This window comes from Alligator mississippiensis, chromosome 5, assembly GCF_030867095.1.
Source record: "Alligator mississippiensis isolate rAllMis1 chromosome 5, rAllMis1, whole genome shotgun sequence".
Classification (NCBI taxonomy): domain Eukaryota; kingdom Metazoa; phylum Chordata; order Crocodylia; family Alligatoridae; genus Alligator; species Alligator mississippiensis.
The window spans coordinates 34,672,067-34,691,077 of NC_081828.1; the positions used below are offsets into that span (position 1 = coordinate 34,672,067).

General features: G+C 41.3%; 1 protein-coding gene across 2 annotated transcripts in view; it reads left to right on the forward strand.

Moving 5' to 3' along the window:
• The window catches only part of TLCD4 (TLC domain containing 4), a 70,284-nt gene that overhangs the window by 34,235 nt on the left and 17,038 nt on the right, over positions 1 to 19,011 (forward strand). For both annotated transcript variants that reach the window (XM_019479075.2, XM_014599674.3), the window contains 3 exons: positions 5,193 to 5,358; positions 11,540 to 11,629; positions 17,673 to 17,731. In XM_019479075.2, coding sequence (XP_019334620.1) covers positions 5,204 to 5,358; positions 11,540 to 11,629; positions 17,673 to 17,731 — 304 coding nt within the window. In that variant the 5' untranslated portion in view covers positions 5,193 to 5,203. The remainder of the gene's footprint in view (positions 1 to 5,192; positions 5,359 to 11,539; positions 11,630 to 17,672; positions 17,732 to 19,011) is intronic.

Consider the following 19,011-nt stretch of genomic DNA (forward strand, 5'->3'; position numbering starts at 1 on the left):
CTTCTGACCTGGGCCACTGCAGGCACATGACTGCATTTTTGGAATCAAAAGTGAATGTCTGTTCACTTGCTTATCAGTTCAATCCATGCATCTTAGACTAACCTATAACGATTTCATTGATTCAGCCTTGGGCTTTATGACTGCCTGTACTTAGACCAGGGGGTCTGGGCATACTGTACAGAAATAGTCTTTCTTGAGAAAACATACACATGTAAAATCAATTTGTCAATGTTGATTTCAAAAGCTATCATGAATACCTACCAACTTGGGTACAAAATGTGGTGTTTTTTGCTCCTTACTGTCACTGGGAGATTTATTTTTTTTTTTCATTTCCTATATGGAAAAATTAATTCCAGCAGAATGTTTCAAGTAGAAATACTGACTTTCTAATAGCCCAGATTGAATAGAGGTCTTTTGTCCCCCCCACTTAGGGGGAACATTCAGTTGCTGTGGTTTGGCAACTGAATAACCAAACTGATTTTTCCTCACAAACACACAGGCATATTGACCTCTGTCTTACTGAAATCAGCCAAAACTATGGGTGCCTAATACAGTAGAATCTGGTTAATTGCATATCAACTATACAAATAACTAAAATCTGTGAATACTTTTCTCTAGGACAGAACCATTTGCTATCTATCCCCTTAATTTTTGCCCATAAAGCCAAAAACTAGCTATAACCTATAAAAATATAGACAGGATCAGTTAATCTTACATTGCAAAGATTGAGCGCTTCTGAGTTTTAATTGTCATGTTAGGTTACTTATTTGGCATATCTGAGAGAAAAAAAGTAGACTGATTTGTCCTTTGCAGGAAAGCATGAAGTTTTGAAGTTGCTGGATCCAAAATTTATCCCAGGCAGAGAGCTGCAAGGCTGGGATGCTTTTGGTCATAGATATCAAGAATAGCTGCCAGACCGGCTCAGATTGTCAACAGGTATAAGATGAACAGAAACATTTCTTCCCCCAGTCTCTCCCTGGCTCCCCTCTTTCACTCCTTTCCCCCCCATCCCTGGGCCTTTCTTGCACCAAGTCAGTGGAGTTTTGCCCATGCCATTAAACTCATTAGTTATACCCTTCCCAGATTTCTCCCTTCCTAATGGACTTCCCTAACCACAAGGTTAGCATTACTAACTAAGCATAATAGTTGCTGTGTTTAAATATTTTTTGTTTTTACTGTAGAAGATTTTGATAAGCTCTTTTCCTTTATATGTAAGGTGCATTTAAAGTAGCTTTATTCAACTAGAATAAAAAGTAAATTTTAAATGGCGTGCATATTCTTTTTATTCTGTTTTTGTTTCCATCGAAAATGCAGCTTGTAATTTAATCATGAGTAAAAATAATGAAATTTTATTTCACTATTGTCATGTTTATTCTGATTTTTATATATTTTTAATATAAATATATTTAAGTAATTATGTAGTTTAATAAAAGTAAATGTGATTTATCTTCTTGGTTAGCAAGAATGGCTCATATAATTTGGTACTAATGAGCCTGACCCTTCTTCCCCTTAAGAAAATTAACTAAAAATTGCAAAACAAGATCAGAATCAATTATTTAAATGTCTTGAAATTGGGGACTTGAGTTTATTTCCACTCCCCCCTGTTTCCTGTTTAATGGAGTATATTTAAAAATTCACAACAATCTAGAGTACCTTTAGGACTTGAGGAAGAATGCACTGGATTTGAAAGCTTGTCTGTTTCAACCGTGCAGTTAGTCATGGTTGGTGAAGAGAGATCACCCACAAAAATCTTTGCATATTTCCTAGACCAACAAGGCTACAACACGGCTTCAACACTAGAGTCCTTATGGCTGTTACAAGAATGACTTAGTCGTGTAAATTGATACAAGACTGCCTTCAGAGACTATAGGTAGATAAGATTAGTGACGTGATCTCTGTTCAGAGCATTCTCAACTGACCTGAAGGCTCTCAACCAGACCTGTCTGATTTCATTGTTGCTTGTCAGAACCTCATGGGTATTGGTGAAACAGACATGAACAAGATCAGGTCACAAGACCCAGAGTAAAAATTGGAATTCTGCAGTATTTGGAACTACTCAGTATGGTGGAAGAACCAGTAATGAAGGACCGAATAGTGGATTTGATCAACCTTCCTATTCCTGTGCAGCTGGGAGGAAGCTTGGCACAGAGAGACAGGGATCCACCTGACTATTACAGCAGACAACTTTGGGATGGGGTGGGGCTGAAGGGTGGGACAGGGTGCTTGTGTTCTTCTCCGTGGCATTTCCCAGTTGTGGGGAGAGACATTTTTTCAGATGCCTTCTCGGACAACATTTAGGATAGAAGTGGGAGGCTTTGCTCTCAGCAGGGGCAGGGAGAGCAGGGCATCCCACCAATCTAATGCTTGTATGGACTGGTCTATAGTGTAGAAGAGATGCTTTAAACAACCTAGCTCAGGTACTGGAAACAATCTAGTTTTAGGAGCAGTGAACTTGATGCAAGGTATTTTATCCTTCTGTGAAGTTCTGGCTGAGTTCTGTACTGCTACTGCTAGACTGCTTCTGGTATCTTAGCTTGATTGTGCATCTCTAGATGACATTGACTATTTCAGTAGTAGTAGTGGCACTTGAAGTAGTAGTAGGTTTAGTCTCTTACGTAGATCTTCAGATAGGTATGTGATAAAGTGTTTGTGCTGGATAAGAGTTGGGGATTGGAGGTGGACGTGAATTACTTAATTCCACGTATATACAATTAAGGCTTTTGTGTGAAAAGTAGTTACATTTTTTTTTAATGTATTGCATGGTACGTTGGTTGTTAGTGCAACTATTAAATGAAATACATAAATGAATTGTTCCTTCATATTGTAGAAGCTTGCCTTTTTGAAGATATACTTCTGGAAAAGAATAGTAGGACACTGTTTTTAGCACCTAGTAGGTAATGGGCAAATTTTCTCCAGGCCTATTAAGAATTTATCTCCCTTTTTCCAGGAGAAGTACCTTAGGTGATGAATGAATTGCTCCAGCTGGCACAATTCAACTGCAAAATAGGGATTAGAGCCCATAGGCCAGAGCCTCAGCTGGTATAAAATGTTATAATTCTATTTGTTCTGTAAGGTCTGTACTGGGGCCAGATCTATGTCTATTAGAATCCTGCTTACAGTACTAAACTGAAGCGTCTCCCATGTACCTAACTTGGAACCTGAGTTTCTCTAACTGGGAAGTAGGAATAATGATAGGAACTTTGCAGATTATTAGGCTTAACTAACATATCTAAAGCCCTTTGAGATTGTAATCTACTTTGAAAATTGTTCTGATACAGCACATTTGCTCCAACCATCTCATGTTTTGGCACAGTGCCTTGAAAAATGACATATAGACAGCTGGTGCGCCTGTTACATGGATGCTTTCTTTCTTTATTTACAAAATGACCATACTACTAACTTACTTTGGAAAGTACTTCCTGAGCAGTGGTTCCTTTCTATTTGAGAGAAACTGCATTCTTGGGAAGAAGAGCAGGAGGGAAGTGGGATGGTGAGCTAGCAAAGTTTGTGTCCAAAAATGCCTTCTTACCCAGGAAGCACAGTAGTTCTGCTATACCGTATTTACTCGCATACCATACGTATCCCCTCCCCCCCCCCCCCCCCCCAAAAAAAAAATTAGGCCTCTAACTGTGATGTGTCTTTTAAGTGGGAGAAAAGTTTGGGGCGGGGGGGGGGTTGTTTTGTATTATTATTATTATTTTTATTTATTTATGTATTTATTTATTTTGGAAGAGAAGCACGCAGAGACTGCTGTGAGATGGTTGTGGTTGCCATGCTTCTCCCCCTGCCAGCCTTAGGGGAGGGAGGGCTGAGTTCACTCTTCAGGGTCAGAGCTACCATGTTAACCTTCTCTTGCAGGATCTCCTACAGTCAGCATGCAGCCATGACTGAAAAAATCACTTTTATTCTGCCTTCCCAAAACAAGGTGTTTATCTTATTTGGGGCCATGTGGTAATAGAGAGTGCCTTGGAGTTGTTATAATAAAGCTCAGGGTTGGTGTGAGGCAAATTGGCTCATAATATTATAAAGTACTGTTTAAAGTAATTGCATGCGGGTGAAAATGTTTTGTTGTATTATGGATTATTTTATATAGATTCAAAGCAAACATTTGCTAAAAGCTCAAAGCTTCAGTTACTGGGCATTCCACTACTTTAAAGTTATTGTTCATAGCTTCAGAATTTCTGAACTAGTTTCCTTCAAATTTTGGCTAGGTTTATAGATCTTACTGAGTGTTAAAATTAAACTATGGGCAATATATGCTGTAGATTATTTTATGAATCTGTGATGGTTTCAGAAATTGCATGCCTGTCTTGTGGAATGTTCATCAACAAACAATTTGATGTAAAAGCCAGCATCTTAAAGCATAAGCATGGGGGACCGAGTTTTCAAACTCATGTTTATTTCCAGACTTGGCTGGCAGACTATTTCAACTTGAACATTGCATTAAAATATTATGGGTTATATTATTTAACTATTGTAGTATATTAACAATTCAATTATATTAACATTGCAATGTGTGTTCTCTGCTCTTTTATGTATATGATGTAACTTGTATTAGAAAGAAATCTACATCTTCATCTTTCTGTAGAATGGCCTAACTGATCTAGTGATACGATGTCTGAAATGTTAAAAGTCTTAGTTAAGCATTTTTTAGACACTTTTTAAAAAGACAATAAACCAATTGTCTCTATATTCGTTATTCCAAGTTACCCTCTCTTTTTGACTTATCTGGTAAATTTCTTGAAATCCTCCATTTTGAAATTGCCCTATATACATTGAACTTTTAGTAGAGTCGGAGGAGGAAATCTCAGAGAGAGAGAGAGCGTAAAAGAATTTCATAAGCAAGAAACAATAGTTTCAGAGCTCTTGTCTACAGTGTCTATCTAGAAATGTTGGAAAAGTTGTTTGAGCTTATTTTCCCCTTTGGTGGTGACTAAATATACATGATTTTACAATTTGAATGGACGTGTAATAGACGATACACTTTTTACATTTGCAAAGTATAGGATATTTTTATACCGTGTTTTCTAGTATTAAGAAATAAAACAGTCCCTGAGGTGTTTTAATAAAACAGGTAAGTTTGAGTGAATATTATTTATGATTAATATATTAGATGCTGAAAAGAATATTTGTAAAAAATTATGTAATTAATTGGTATGTGGACTAAGAAACTCTCCAATTCCTCTTAACAGGCTGAAGAATAATGGCTGCCTTCAACAAACTGATTATTGGTATTGCTGTTACTAGTTTCACCATTTTCCAACTTCTGTTCCATGTTTTAAGTGCTTGGGCATCAGCACGGATAACTCCTGGTTTTAATAGTCTTAACCAAAAAAGGAAGATTGAATGGAATTCAAGGTAAAGTATCTAGCACTAAATACAAATGATGAACTAATTAATAAATTTTGCAACTTTTTTAAAGGTCCCTATATAATGGAATATAAGTGAAGATGTAGAAAAATATGATTGTACATATTTGAGAAGTTCTGTACCAAGTTAAAGTACTGGGTTTAGAGTTTGGGTTTACCAAGGATTCCCCCAAGAGAGCCACTTGCTCAGGACTCTAAGCCTTGCCTAGTCTCTCTGAGTACCCTTGAAAGCTAGCCCAGGCACAGCTTCTAGTGATGTGAGCCCTGGCTTTTTTCTTCCAAGACCCCAGCCTTTTGATCCGTGATCTTCCTTGGTTACCTGTGGCTCTCATTCCAAGGGGTTACCTTCCTGGTCATTTCCTGATAGAGGGACTTTACCTCTTCAAAGGGAAGGATGCACCCCAAAGTGCCAAGCAGCAAAGCAGATAGTTCTTTTTTTTAACAAAGGCACTTATTGGGCAACTGCAGTCCAGCAAACAGAGGTCTTTTTGCCCTTCAAAGGTGTAAGCAGTCCCTCTGTCCCCTGTCTAGCCTGCACAGTTGTGAGCACCCCAGAGTTAACTCATCTGTTCTTTCTCTCATCTCCCTTGCTCTCAGGCCAACACCTCCACACCCACCCTTTTTCAGGCAGGCTGTTCTTTGTTGTTCTCCATAACCCACCTCAGTCCTTCCCTGTGGTCTCCAGGTATAGAGCCAGAATCCATTCCAGTGCTTGTTGCTTGAAGTCCACTTGATGTGGCAACAAGGCTGTTTATCTCTCTGTTGCTGAGTGCTCCACTGGCCAGACCTTGTTTCTTCTAGACTAGTAGGCAGCTCTGCGTCTTTGTAAGGACCCTGTTAGCTCCTCTTTAACCATGTACAGGCTAGTTGGGGAACCTGAGGCATGCAACATTATTACAGAACTAATTCATTTAAACCAGAAATAGTACAATAAAACCAGAGTCTGTCACAAGAGATGCAATTATAAACACCGCTATAGGTGAAATCGGAGGTAGTGGCAAGGGCGGGCACTATGGGGGGTAAGGTGCCAGGGCGCGCATATAGTAGGGGAACTAGTAGCAGGGGTTATGGGAACTAAGAGGGGACAGGTGCTGGGGCACACGGGCATGGGAGGGGGTTGGAAGCGGGCATCAGGGGGAGGCAAATGGGCCCAGGGTGGAGGGGAAGGCGGTAGGCTGTTTGACACCTTCCCCCTTACTGCCTGCCTCCCCTGCTGCTGGCTCCCCTACCAGTGAAGTGGGGTGGGGAACAGGTATAGACAAAGACAAATTTCCGATAATTGGATTCTGTATGAGAAATTATAACGTTTATGAATTTATGTCTAGGATCTAGTTGTTGTGGGGGGTTGTCTTAAATTCAGAGTTGTTTTGGATTTGTATAAGTGCAGTAAACTAGTTGCTAAATTATGTTTTGTCTTGCATAGACACTACTATGCAAAAAGCAGCTTTAGACTCAGTATTTGACTAACCTCAATAGATAAGAGAGGTGTTGTAATCAGTTGCACAAGACACTTCAAAGGTGAGAAATAGGGCTGGGCCATGGATAGATGACAGGAGATTGTGTGTGGAGCAGGAAAAAAGGTGGGGGGTGGGGGTGGCGGGAGAGAGACGTGGTACAAGTACAACTTCCAGCTACTCCTCACTGCTCAGCTGCAGCATGACAAAGCCCTGCAGCTCTGTGGGCCAGATCTAGCGTATAGGGCATATGTTGCTGACAAATAACAAAGTGGCATTATAACACCCTCTTATGTGTGTCTCCTTATCCTTGCGCTAAGTTGCAAAGCCACAATACAATAATTATTGCAAAAGTGCTGGTTGACACAATTCTTATTTGCAACACATTAATATTGGGATTTGCCTTTTAATGGGCTTTTTCCTTGTGAGCAACGCTTATTTCCATAAATATGATCATGGAACATAGGGTTTTAGAGCCCCTTCTTGGAGTACACTTCTCTAAGAAAAATAAAGAAAAATAGGAGCTGCTATGTCATGCACAAGCTTGTTTGACTTGAAATTAATTCATACTGCACACTTTTTTGCTTGTGTGGCCTGCTGTAGTTCTAAAATGTATTTAAAGAATGTTACTAAGACGCTTCTACCAACATTGTGTATTATTTACAAAGCCAACTATTAAAATATAAAGCTTTGGGTAACAGCCATTTCTAAAAGAAACTGTGATGTGTGCAGTCTTAGTTTATTTTAGAAACTAAAGATCTACATTTTTGGAAACAAGTTTTTTTTTTTTGTTTTTTTTTTGGTTTTTGTGATTTCTTCTGTTGAACCAACTGTATAGTTAGAGATGTTAGACAGGCTTTCAAACATAAAGTGCCTATCCATGGGCTAGGGACAGAAATCGCACATAAATTGGTATAAGTGATCAGAAAGTGGTTCAGATCTTTAACACAATAGAAGTTCAGTGCATATAAACTGCTTTCAGAAAAACTGGATGGATAATAGTATCAGACTTAACTGATGTAGGTTAAATTGGTTTATTAAACCTCTGCCCCAGATCCCTTCCAGATCTGTTAACTTGCAGTCCCCCAGCATCCCAGAGAGGATGAGCTAGCTTTGACCCAAGATGCTTGCTCCAGCTGAGCAGGGAGGTGTGCTCTAGTGCCCCCTGGCTTCTGGCCTAGGCCACTGCAGGCATGTGGCTGCATTTCTGGAATCAAAAGTGAATGTCTGTTCACTTGCTTATTGGTTTAATCTATGCATCTTAGACTAACCTGTGAAGATTGAATTGATTCAGTCTCGGGCTTTTTTTTGACTGTCCTGGAGAGGGTTCTGCCACTGGTAGATGTGAAACACTGCCCCTCCCTCCTCCCTCCCCCCAGCACTTTACCAGAAGAGAAAACGTGTCAGTTTGACCTGGCTCCCCAGCATCTGTATAGATTGGGTGCTTCAGCAGGGCTTTTTGGCACTTTTATCCGATAGCTGATTCAATCAGCTATTCAATATATTTTGAATAGCTGATTCAATCAGCTATTTTATAGCTATATCAGCTATGAAAGTGCCAAAAAGCCCCACTGAAGCACATGCTGTATAAAGAGGGGACACACCAAGCTGAAAGTAAGGTGCTTCCCCCGCGCCCCCCCCCCCCCCCCCCATAAGCAGTCTTTGTGTCTGAAAGCTTGTCTAACACCTCTCCCAGCTATACGGTTGGTCCAGTGAAAGATATCACCAATCTTGCATATTTTCTGGATCATTGCAGCTATATCAACATTCCAACCATAATTTAAGACCCATTTTACCATTTATGGTTTTGACAGTTTTAGCATTCAAAAATCCTGAATTAGTTTCCCCTCTCTAAATTCCCAAAATAATGAGTCAGTCGTGTCGTCCGTCCCCCCCCCCCCCAAGATTTTCTTGTCTCTGGAAACTGGAGTTTAAAGAGAAAAATGTCTTCCATAAGAGTGGTGATAAAATTGCAAGATTTGGCCTCTCTTAATCTTTCAAAAATGATATATTATATGGTTTCTAAATATACTTGTCTAATGCAGCTATACATGGCTGTTATTTGATTGATTGATTAATCTGCAGTATTCCATCCATTTGCTGCAACTTTTCATAGAGACAAACGTGTAAAAATAATACAGCAATACACCCTTAAGTGGAAAACACTTGCAGCTTTGTAAAACATTACCATCCTAATACATCGGTCATGGGACAGAGAATTTTTTGGAAAATATGGAGAGTAAGGAAATTAATCCTCTTCATCACACCCCCTCCATGACCCCTGCTTCCTGAGGAAAGACTTGAGGCAGGGGAAAAAATAGCTTTCCATTTGAATCCTGCAGAACAGTATTTGGGGTCTTGATAATGCATATATCAAAATAAATGTTCCTTTCAAATTGATTTATGTGCATTTAAATATTAATAAAGATATGGTTCCCTTGGCAACTGCAGTGTTGTCTCCTTAGATGTATGTGTGGACTGCATTTTATAATGTTAACTGTGTGAAGTAATGTCCAGCTGTGGATCATGGAACTTCAGATTTTTCATGGCTAAAATATTAGCCATGATCTTACAGTAAAACTGTTTTTGCACTCAATTTTTCTCCATTCAAATTGTGGATTCAACAGTTCAGTCACGCACGGGGAACATGAACTACTCCCTAGAGGTGCACCAGTACATCAGTCCAATACTGGATCAGCACCGATTATAAAGAGAATTTACTATATCGGAAATTGGCTTGAAGTGGCCGATGATTTAGCCAATAAATGCTCATGCATGCACACAGCCGCAGCATAGCATGCAGGCACTGAGGAGCACAAGCCTGGCAGCTTGAAGAGCTGTGTCCAGCTGATTAAGACTGGTGTGGTGAAAGTGGAGTGGGGAGGGAAGGGGCATGGGGGGTAGATCAACGACCCCCGGCAGTGAGGGAGGGAGTGGGGCTGGGGCTGAGTAGGTGCTGCCCAGCCGGGGTGGGGGAGATGCAGGAGTGAGCTGTCGTTTGTCTGGGGGAGGGCATGGCTTCCGCCACTGCGCACCTCTCATTCGGCAGCTCATCCCGGTGCTATTCCCACTTTTCAGCCCCAGCCTGCAGCTGCAGCCTGCCCTGTCCTGCACAGATCTAGGGGCACATACCCTCCCGGAGCAGTGGTGGGAGCCATGCCCCTCAGATGAGCCACGACTCCATCCTGCACCTGCTGTGCCTGGGCAGTGCCTACCCCAGCCCCACTCCCTCCCTTACAGCAGGGGGCATTGATCTATCCCTCACACCCCTTCTCTCCCCCTCCCCTTTCACCACAACAGACTTACCAGCTAGACTCAGCTGTATCGGAGCGGATCAGTATTGGCCAATATGCCGCCTTAAAAATTAGCTATCAGTATTGGCCCCCAAAATGTCTATTGGTGCACCCCTACTACTCCCAAATCCATCTCCCCCCACATTTAACAAAATATAGAAAAAAACTTAAGTTGTACACTTTTAGAGGTATGGAATATGTTCAGTTTGAAATAGCAGGTTGGGCCTAGCTGGGTGCTGCCAAACTACCTTCCAAAGACATCTTGAAGTTTGTCAATATACATGTTTCACTTGCATTGTATGTGTATCTCATGCCCTGAGACTGGAGGTTTCAGGTATGCATATAATTAGTGGAATGTGCATATGGACAAGACCTCCAATTACTTTATGGAAAGATAAGCTTATGCAGGTGAGCAAATGATATTGAGTACAGGAATAGCCCTACAGATTAAACTGTGAGCTAATATAAGTATCTTTATTATATGCTGTAGTTGATACCCTTTTGACACGCCTGACTCTTACTTGTATTACTATCTTGTATTTGTCTGGTTTGTTCTATAAGACTGAATAGCGTAGTCAAATTTTATTAGAATCTCACTGAAACTTTCACTTTTGGAGTTTTTTGGGGTTTTTTTGTTTGTTTGTTTTTTAAATCCTGCTCCTAAAGGCCAAATATCCAAGACTTGTTTTGAGTTATTCTTTTAACTTTGTGCTTACAAGCAGAAAACTATTGTAGCACACATACTGGTCCATGTTTGTAGTACACAGTACAGCCAGTCTTCTGCTAGTTCTTTTAAGCTGAACATTTTGGAAGTAATTATTAAAAACTAAATAAATCTTGGGTTTGGTTTTTAAGATGCATTAGTACAGGGGTGGGCAGAATACGGCCTGCTCCAAGCACTTTCATCTGTCCCATGGCTCAGGGCAGCAGGTAGGAAAGCAGTGTCGGCAGAGCTGCAGGTGGGTGGAAGCCCGGAGCACGGGGCTGGGGCTGGTAGCAGTGCAGAGCTAGGGGGTTAGGAGGTGGGACTTCCAGTCCCAAGATGGTGACAAGGGGGCGGGGCAACTGTCAAGGGGGGAGGACTACCCATGTGGCCCTTGACAGCTCACCAAAATTCGTTAAGCAGCCCTGCACCCGAAATAATTGCTTGCCCCTGCATTAGTAAAAGTGTTAGTTTTAGGTTCCAGTTACTTTTATCACTTAAAACGATGATTATTATTTTTAAAATGTTATCCTTCCTTATGAAAAACTTTGATATGTATGGCAAAAATAGCTCATCACATGAGCAGTTGGATGTAATATAAAAACATCTAAAATAATATAAAATCTAAAAAAAATTTTTTAAATATTAAAAAAAAATAAAAAAGGACAAGATTGCTATAAATGTAGCTATGACATTAATTGCAAGTGTTCTGTGTTTCAGGACAGTATCCACGTTCCATGCCTTGGTGGTTGGTGTGTTTTGTGTATATATTTTATTGTATGATGAAGCTGTTAATGCAGACCCTATCTGGTAAGATATGTTATATTAAACTAATGTTAATAAAAGCTTTTAAAATTTTATTTCTTTTTCATTTCTCTTCCAGTGATGCTGCTGTGCCAGTTCATTAACTAATCAAATAGTCAGTCAGTTTTCCTGTAAATTGTGGAGCTCCACTTATACGTCTGTTCTCACAATCTGGTGAAATTCGGATTATTTTACCAGTTAAAATACCGTTATAAATTAACAGAATATATGCTCTGAATAGTGGCATGGACAGTTGCACAGAATCTGCTGACTGTAATTGCACATTGAAGTTCCAATGCACAGAGCTGAAAATAATTGTGAATAGTGAAAATGTTAACTTGAATTAGATCAATATTTGAATAAATTAAGAAGCTGTAAAATGAAGCTGCTGTATAGCTTGTTGAAGTCCATTTGGGAGGAAAAAAATAGAGTTAAATGCTGGATGACACCATCTTAAATTGTTAAACTTAAGATACTATGTAGGCCTTTTCTGGGACACTAAAACCCTCTGTCACTGTTTGTAAGGTAGAGGGTATGCCTTTAATAAAGAAGACAGTAAGTTTAATTTGATTTTGGTCTTTGGTGTTAACCAAGCTGTAGCCCTCTGCCCCCCATCTTCAAGAGACTCTTGCAATCTAGCAGATTCTAGTTTTGTTTGACACGTGGGATTGTTAGCGGAAAGCTGAGGCTTCACCTACCCTGTGAGAACTGACATTTCACCTCTGGGGAGGAAGTGACCTGAGTAACTAACTTTGTTTGTTTGTTTAATCTTCAACTCATAACTTGTTGTTTTAAACTAATAACTTGGCAATTAGACAAAATTAATTAACAGTATTTTTCAAACTAATTTAAATATATTTTTCATCTGATTTCAAAAGGATTAAACTGACACACAAATCAATAAAAGAATGCATTCTGGACTGAATAAATCTGGGTACCATGAAGCTGTGATTTCTGATCATATCTCTGCTGCTGGCTTGGTGGCTTTCGGCATATCACTTAGCACCAATTTGTTTTGTCGCTTATAAGAATGGAATAATACTTCTACTCTTTCTTTACCTGGGTCAAATATTTAGAATTCTCTGTTACAACTTGCTGAACATCTGTGATTTCCTCTGGCTTCCTTGTGAGTTCAAAAAATGCGGTACTGTGAAGGATTGGGTTAAAAGTTGAACAGCCCATTGAAGATATGAAGTGTCATTTGTTTTTGCTATAAACTAAAATTCTAATAGATTATATTTAGCTATAAAATAATTCTCTACAATATCGGTCTCTTCTGTATGTGGCTCCATGGCTATTTAGCATTTTTCTTTCATTCTCTTGGTATCTGTTTTGAGAGAAGAAATACTAAGGCATTACCAAAAGGACTGGATCAATTGGGCATGCTTGAACACAAGGGAATGATGTTGTTTCTTCAGTGTTGTGGTGAATATTGAGTGAATTCAAGTTCTCTATTTTTAAGAAGTCTTGGTACAAAACAAACAAACAAAAAATGAATGGTGCGAGTACAAGACCACTTGTTTATCTTAAGTAATATACCTGGAAAATGACCTGATCATTAAAACAGGTAATTATGGGGTAAATTCAAGTAGAACTAATGAAACAATTGCTTTGAATAATGCTTAGAGAAATTGTTGCTACCTCTCCATTTAGCACATCAAAAACTAATCCTGCACAGATAACCTTGAATGTTCAGCTATGTAAAAACATTAACAAGGAAAACTTATCTGCCTTTGGGGAGAAACTATTCGGTAACTCTGCTTATGTTTCTAACTATTTCCTTTGCTTGTATAAGATCAGAGTAGCTATTGCCTATGGTTTTGGGTGATTCAGTTGACATCTGGTAGAGTGGAAAAAGCAATCTAAAGTATCAAACAGCTTTAAGAGCAACTAGATTTTTCATACTGAGAGAATGTCTAAGTTTTAGTGTTGAGTATGGGTTGGACTTGTGTGTGGTGTTTTTGTTTTTATGGCAGCTGTTTTGGGGATTGGACTATAGTATCTGAGAGTTCTCTTGGCTGGGTGAAATTGTTTTAGTTAGTGGTTTCAGGAAGTATAGAACCCACTGTGTAGGGCTGAGAGCCAATGTTTTTAATTATTAAACTAAAGTACTTGAAGTCTCGGTTGCCATTTTTAGAACATTAAGAATTATCTGAGTTCTTGTTTATGAAATTAAGAGCAATATTGCAAGGGAAGACTAAGTGTAATAATATTGTCAATGAATCTGCAAGTTTTCTGATGGAGTCCTGCCAGTGAAAGTAAAATCATAATTTTCTACCCTCTAGCTCCTAACTATCAGAAAATGCCAACTATGCCAAAATAAAAGTTTTTTTTATTTTGTCACGTGTAACAGATGCACTTTTACTTGCTGGAAGGCTGATTTGCCAGGCTGCAAAAATGAAATGGCTAGCATTTGTCCATTTAGCATCATAAATCCCATATGGAATAGCAAACACTATGCAGTGTCTAATTCATTAATGGAACATATAGTACTTGAATTCTATTCTGCAAGAGGCTGTTTAAAAGCTTAGTTGTACTCTAAATCATTAGTCCATCTAACAGTTTTATAGGTCACACTTTCCATTTTTAGGTTGATTCATAAGTGGAATCCACTGAGATGTTATGTAATTGAATAAGACTGAAGACTGAGAACAAACTACCAAGGGAGATGCCAGGTGCATTGTAGCAAGGCTGCTCAATTGTGTAGAAATCTCATGCCTTTTCGGAAGGCAGACCCTATAAGATGTAGGATTTAGCCACTTACAAACAAATGGGATACTAGTCATCCACAGAAATCTCTTACCAACAAAATTATAATTATTAATGAACCTAGTTTCCACAAGTTTAAGGCCTTATACTGCTCCTGCACTTTTCTTAACCCTATACCTCCCCCATCTATTTGACCCTGGCTTAAATATACTAATTGCCTTGGGGCAGGGCTGTCCAGATTTTTAGTAGCTAGTGGCCACATGCCTCCCAGGCTGCCTCCTGTACATGCCATGTGACACCCTCCCCACTGCTCCCTACACTGTAGCACAGCAGTGCCCCATGTCCCACTGTGGGCTCCCCCCACTACACCATGTGGAGTCCCTAGGTCCTGGTGGCGGGAGCAGGGAGCTGGAGGAGGGAGGGGAAGCCTAGAGACCCATGGCAGCAGCAGTAGTAGAGTGATAAGAGAAGCGGTACCCAAACTGGGAGCCTTGGGGCTGCAGGTTAACCTCCCAAGGGCTGCATGTGGCTTGCAGATCATCAGTTAGAAAGCACCATCTTAGGGCATCTGGGCAATTTTAGGGACCAATATATAATACAGGGAAAGGCTGTAAGTTAAAAATGTTGCAAATCTAAAAGAGATTAACAAAATATTTCATTCGCCAGTTAAGTGTATTTCTAGATAATACTAGGGGTGCACTGATAGAGACTTTGGGGGCCTATTTACCGAAAGCCAATTTTCTTTTTTAAGGAGGCATACCGGCTGATACCAATCTGATTTCCGATACAGCTGCGTCCAGCTGGTAAGTTTGTTGTGGTGGAAGGGACATGGGGGGGTGGGGAGGGGAGCAGATCAATGCCCCCCCCCTTCTCCCCCCCCCCCCGGTGAGGGAGGGAGTGGAGCAGGGGCAGATGCTGCCCAGCTGGGCAGGATGGAGTGTGGGACTGAGCTGCAGCTTGTCTGGGGGACATTGGGGGAGGCAGCTCCCATCATTTGTGCGTACCCCAGGAGGGCATGGACGGGGGACATATGCCCATAGATCTGTGTGGGGTAGGGTGGTGTGGGCAGGCTGCAGCTGTGGGCTGGAGCCAGGGTTCTGCCGGGCTCTTTGGAGTGGGGGGTGGACTTGGGGTGGGTGGCAGCAGCACTGGGAGGGGATTATGAGTGGGGGACTGCAGCCCTCCCTCAGCCCCTCCTCTCAGTGCAGCCACCACCCTTCCCAGTGTGTGGGTGGAGGCAGAAGTTGAGCCGGGACTGCACTGGGTAGGTGGTGGTGGTGGTGCTGGGAGGGGGAGTTGGGAGGGGTCGATGGTGAAATTTTGGGTGCCTGTAGCCCCCTCTCAGTGCTGCCACTGCCTACCCTGAGCCCAGTCACTGCCAAGGACAGCCCAGCACAGCCCTGGTTCTGGCCTGCCTGCCTCACCCTATACAGATCTGGGGGGCACCCCCCCAACCCTAGATGAGCCACGGCTCTGTCCTGTGCCTACACTGCCCTGGCTGGGTAGCACCTGCCCCAGCCCCCACCCCAGTCCCTCCCTCACTGTGGGGGGCATTGATCTGGTCCCCGACACCTCTTCCCTCCCCACTCCCCTTCCACCACAATGGACTTACCAGCTGCATGCAGCTCTCCAAGCTGCCGGACTGTGCTCCTAGCTGCTTGTGTGCTGCACTGCAGCTGTGTGCACACACAGGCATTTATTGACCAAATTATCAGCCACATCAGGCCAATTTCTGATGCAACCAATTTTCTTTATATCAATGCCGATCCAATATTGGACCCATTATCGGTGCACCTCTAGATGGTAGCTGTCCTCCCTTCCCTTTCTGGTACTGCCATGCTGATCTGTAACTGTGTGGCAATGCAATGGTGACCAAATCAGCCTTTTTCTACAGAGCAAGCTGTATGTTAAGGCACAGGCCCATGACTTCACCTGAAATTCTTCTGGGTTAATATATGAAGTGGGGTAGCCAGGCTGTTTTCAGGAGCATGTGAAACTTAAATTGATCTTCATTTGTGGTGATATCCACAAGACCCCATTATGCTAAGGATTTGGGGGATGCATAGAGAGCTTTGGTCCTTGTACTGAAGAATTTATCATCTTATATTGGGCGTTACACATTTTGTTCCAAAACGAGTATGTGTTAGGAATACTCATACTAACAAAGTATAAGTATGACTGAAGAGTCAACAGGGATTACACTGAAATATCAGTCACCTGTTCATTTGAGTTACGTGTACCTCTTGATGGCGTAGAAGGTTCCATAATATTGTGACTTTCCTGATTTCATGCTTGATCCAACCTGTGCCTTAACAGGCTATGTTGGATTGTTTTGATGGTAATGAGAATGGGAGAATTTAGATGGAGGAGGAAGGAATTAAAATGAAACTTCCCAAATGAGCTTTGTTATGCAGTGGTCAGTCTTAGAAATCTTCATACTTTCCTTTGAAGTATGATATTGGACTGTAAGGATCAACAGTCCTACCTGATATGGTAAATCATGAATCTTTAAATGAGACAGAAATGGGAACCAGGTCATGAACTAACCAGCTCCAGGCCCGTAAAATGGGTAGACTTTCATTAGTTTATGTGTATGTTACTGTTATATCTCCTTGCAACCTCTGGTGGCATATGAACCTTTCTTTATAGTCTCAAAGGGAGTGTTTCATCCATTTGCTTAACCAAGCCACTTTTCTTTTGAAAATTTATTTACCTTGAATATAGGCCATTCATGGCCAAGTTTCATTCACTGGTCTCCTTGGATGGGAAAGGCAATCAGGGAACCCGGGGTGTGGGGGAGGAGGCACTTTCTAACCTTTTGAAGCTATGCAGATCACTTTGCCACACTAGGGATTCTGATAGGGAATTTTCTGCACCAAGGGGGATACCACTGTTGGCTTTTCTCTAGATCTGATTTCAAGAATTCAATGGTGATAGCCCGTATTGGACTATCCCACCCAGATCTGTTGTACTCACTCATACCAAGGTAACAGTTTCTTTATTATTGTTCTCTTCTGTAACACTAAGACAAATTATCAGGCCATAATGTCCAGATACAAATATTACTTACGAAAGAGAAAAATTGCCTGGTCACTTCCAGAAGACCAAAGCAAGTCCTTATTGCTGAATAGCTGCCAATTACTAAGTACATTTTGAGAGAATCCTTAGCTTCTCATGTAACATCTAAAGCTGTAAGATCAGTCTTCCTAACTAACGGCTTTTCTCTTCTATAAGTTTTTGTGTCAAGCAAAAGGTGACTTAAGCGGGATAAAGGTATGTGATATTTATAGGTTTTTTGTTATAAAGTCTGTAACTACACTTTTTTTTGGTATGTTTACAGGGGTGACCCTTCAATTGTGAAACTGAATATTGCTATTACCACAGGCTACCTCATTTCTGGTAATTATGCAATATGTATATAGTATACATTTGGATATCTATATCAAATCATTATTCTAAAGATTTGTTGAATGTATATAAAATCAATTCCATTGTGGCTTTTAAATATATTATTATATTTGTGGGCTCTGGAGCAGTGGCAGAATCCTCCCAAAGGGATGGGGAGAGATGGAAATAGTACTTCTGTGGGTGATGGAGGAACGCTACTGCATGGCTTATGGTCAGGGATGCATCTGCCGACTGCTAACTTGCTCTGATCTGCCATCCAACTTGGAAGGAATTGAAGTTGGCCTTAGTGCTCTTTGGGAGTGTCCTGAACTTCTGTCAGGTTGAACAAGCTCCTCCTCCTTTAAGCCCATAGGCTGTGTCCCCATGAGCAGGGGTGTGCAGTTGCCCTAGCACACCCACCTGCATGTGGGGTTAATGTGGGGAAAAATACTTTGGGTGGCGTAGGGGAGGCTGGGGCCAGCACCTGTGCTGGGCCCAACAGCCTTACCTGAAGTCCTAGGGGCCTCCTGGGGTTGCAGTGGCAGCGATTGGGTGTGTGGAGCATGGCTGGCAGCTAGAGCATGGCTCTGGCGGGTCAGGCTCCACTTACAGACAGTGTACACTGCCACCATGTGCACTGCCCCACTCTTTTCTGGCACAAGGTTTTTTTTCATTTTGGGGGGGGGGGTTGACACCAGGATTTCCTGGTGTCAAAAAACCCCACCACACTGCAAATTAGCAGCATGGCAAATGCCTGTATGTGTGCTGTGTGCGAACCACTGCATGTGCACTCATCTGGATGTGCTCATAGAATGCTAGCAACAGGGTTTTAGTAATCCCAACAAAAGCATGAAAAAATGACTGTATCCTTACTCTTATCTCCATTGGCCCCTTAAGCCAGATTCTTATGTGTAAGAATCTTGTGTGAGAATGTAGAAAAGAACATTAATTACCCTGTCTGATAGGGCTTTCATCCTTACATATACTTGTGCTGTACTTCACTCAATTATCTTTTCTTAGTTAACAGTGGTTGGGGTGTTTTCTGAAGGAAGGATTTTTGATGGAAAATCCTGAACTATTCAAGCAGTTTTTTGTTGTGGTAACACGTTAGTTTCAAAGAAGCTTTTCCATATCAAGGATGGAACTTCTGGTTAGAGGGATACACGACAGGTCCGTCTGGGTCATAGCATTAATCTACCCTGAGGGAGAGTCAGGATCAAGTCCAGGGACCGCCAAATAGAGTGACTTGTACTTTGGTCTTCTACATCCCTAATCATCTAGCTGTTCTGGGG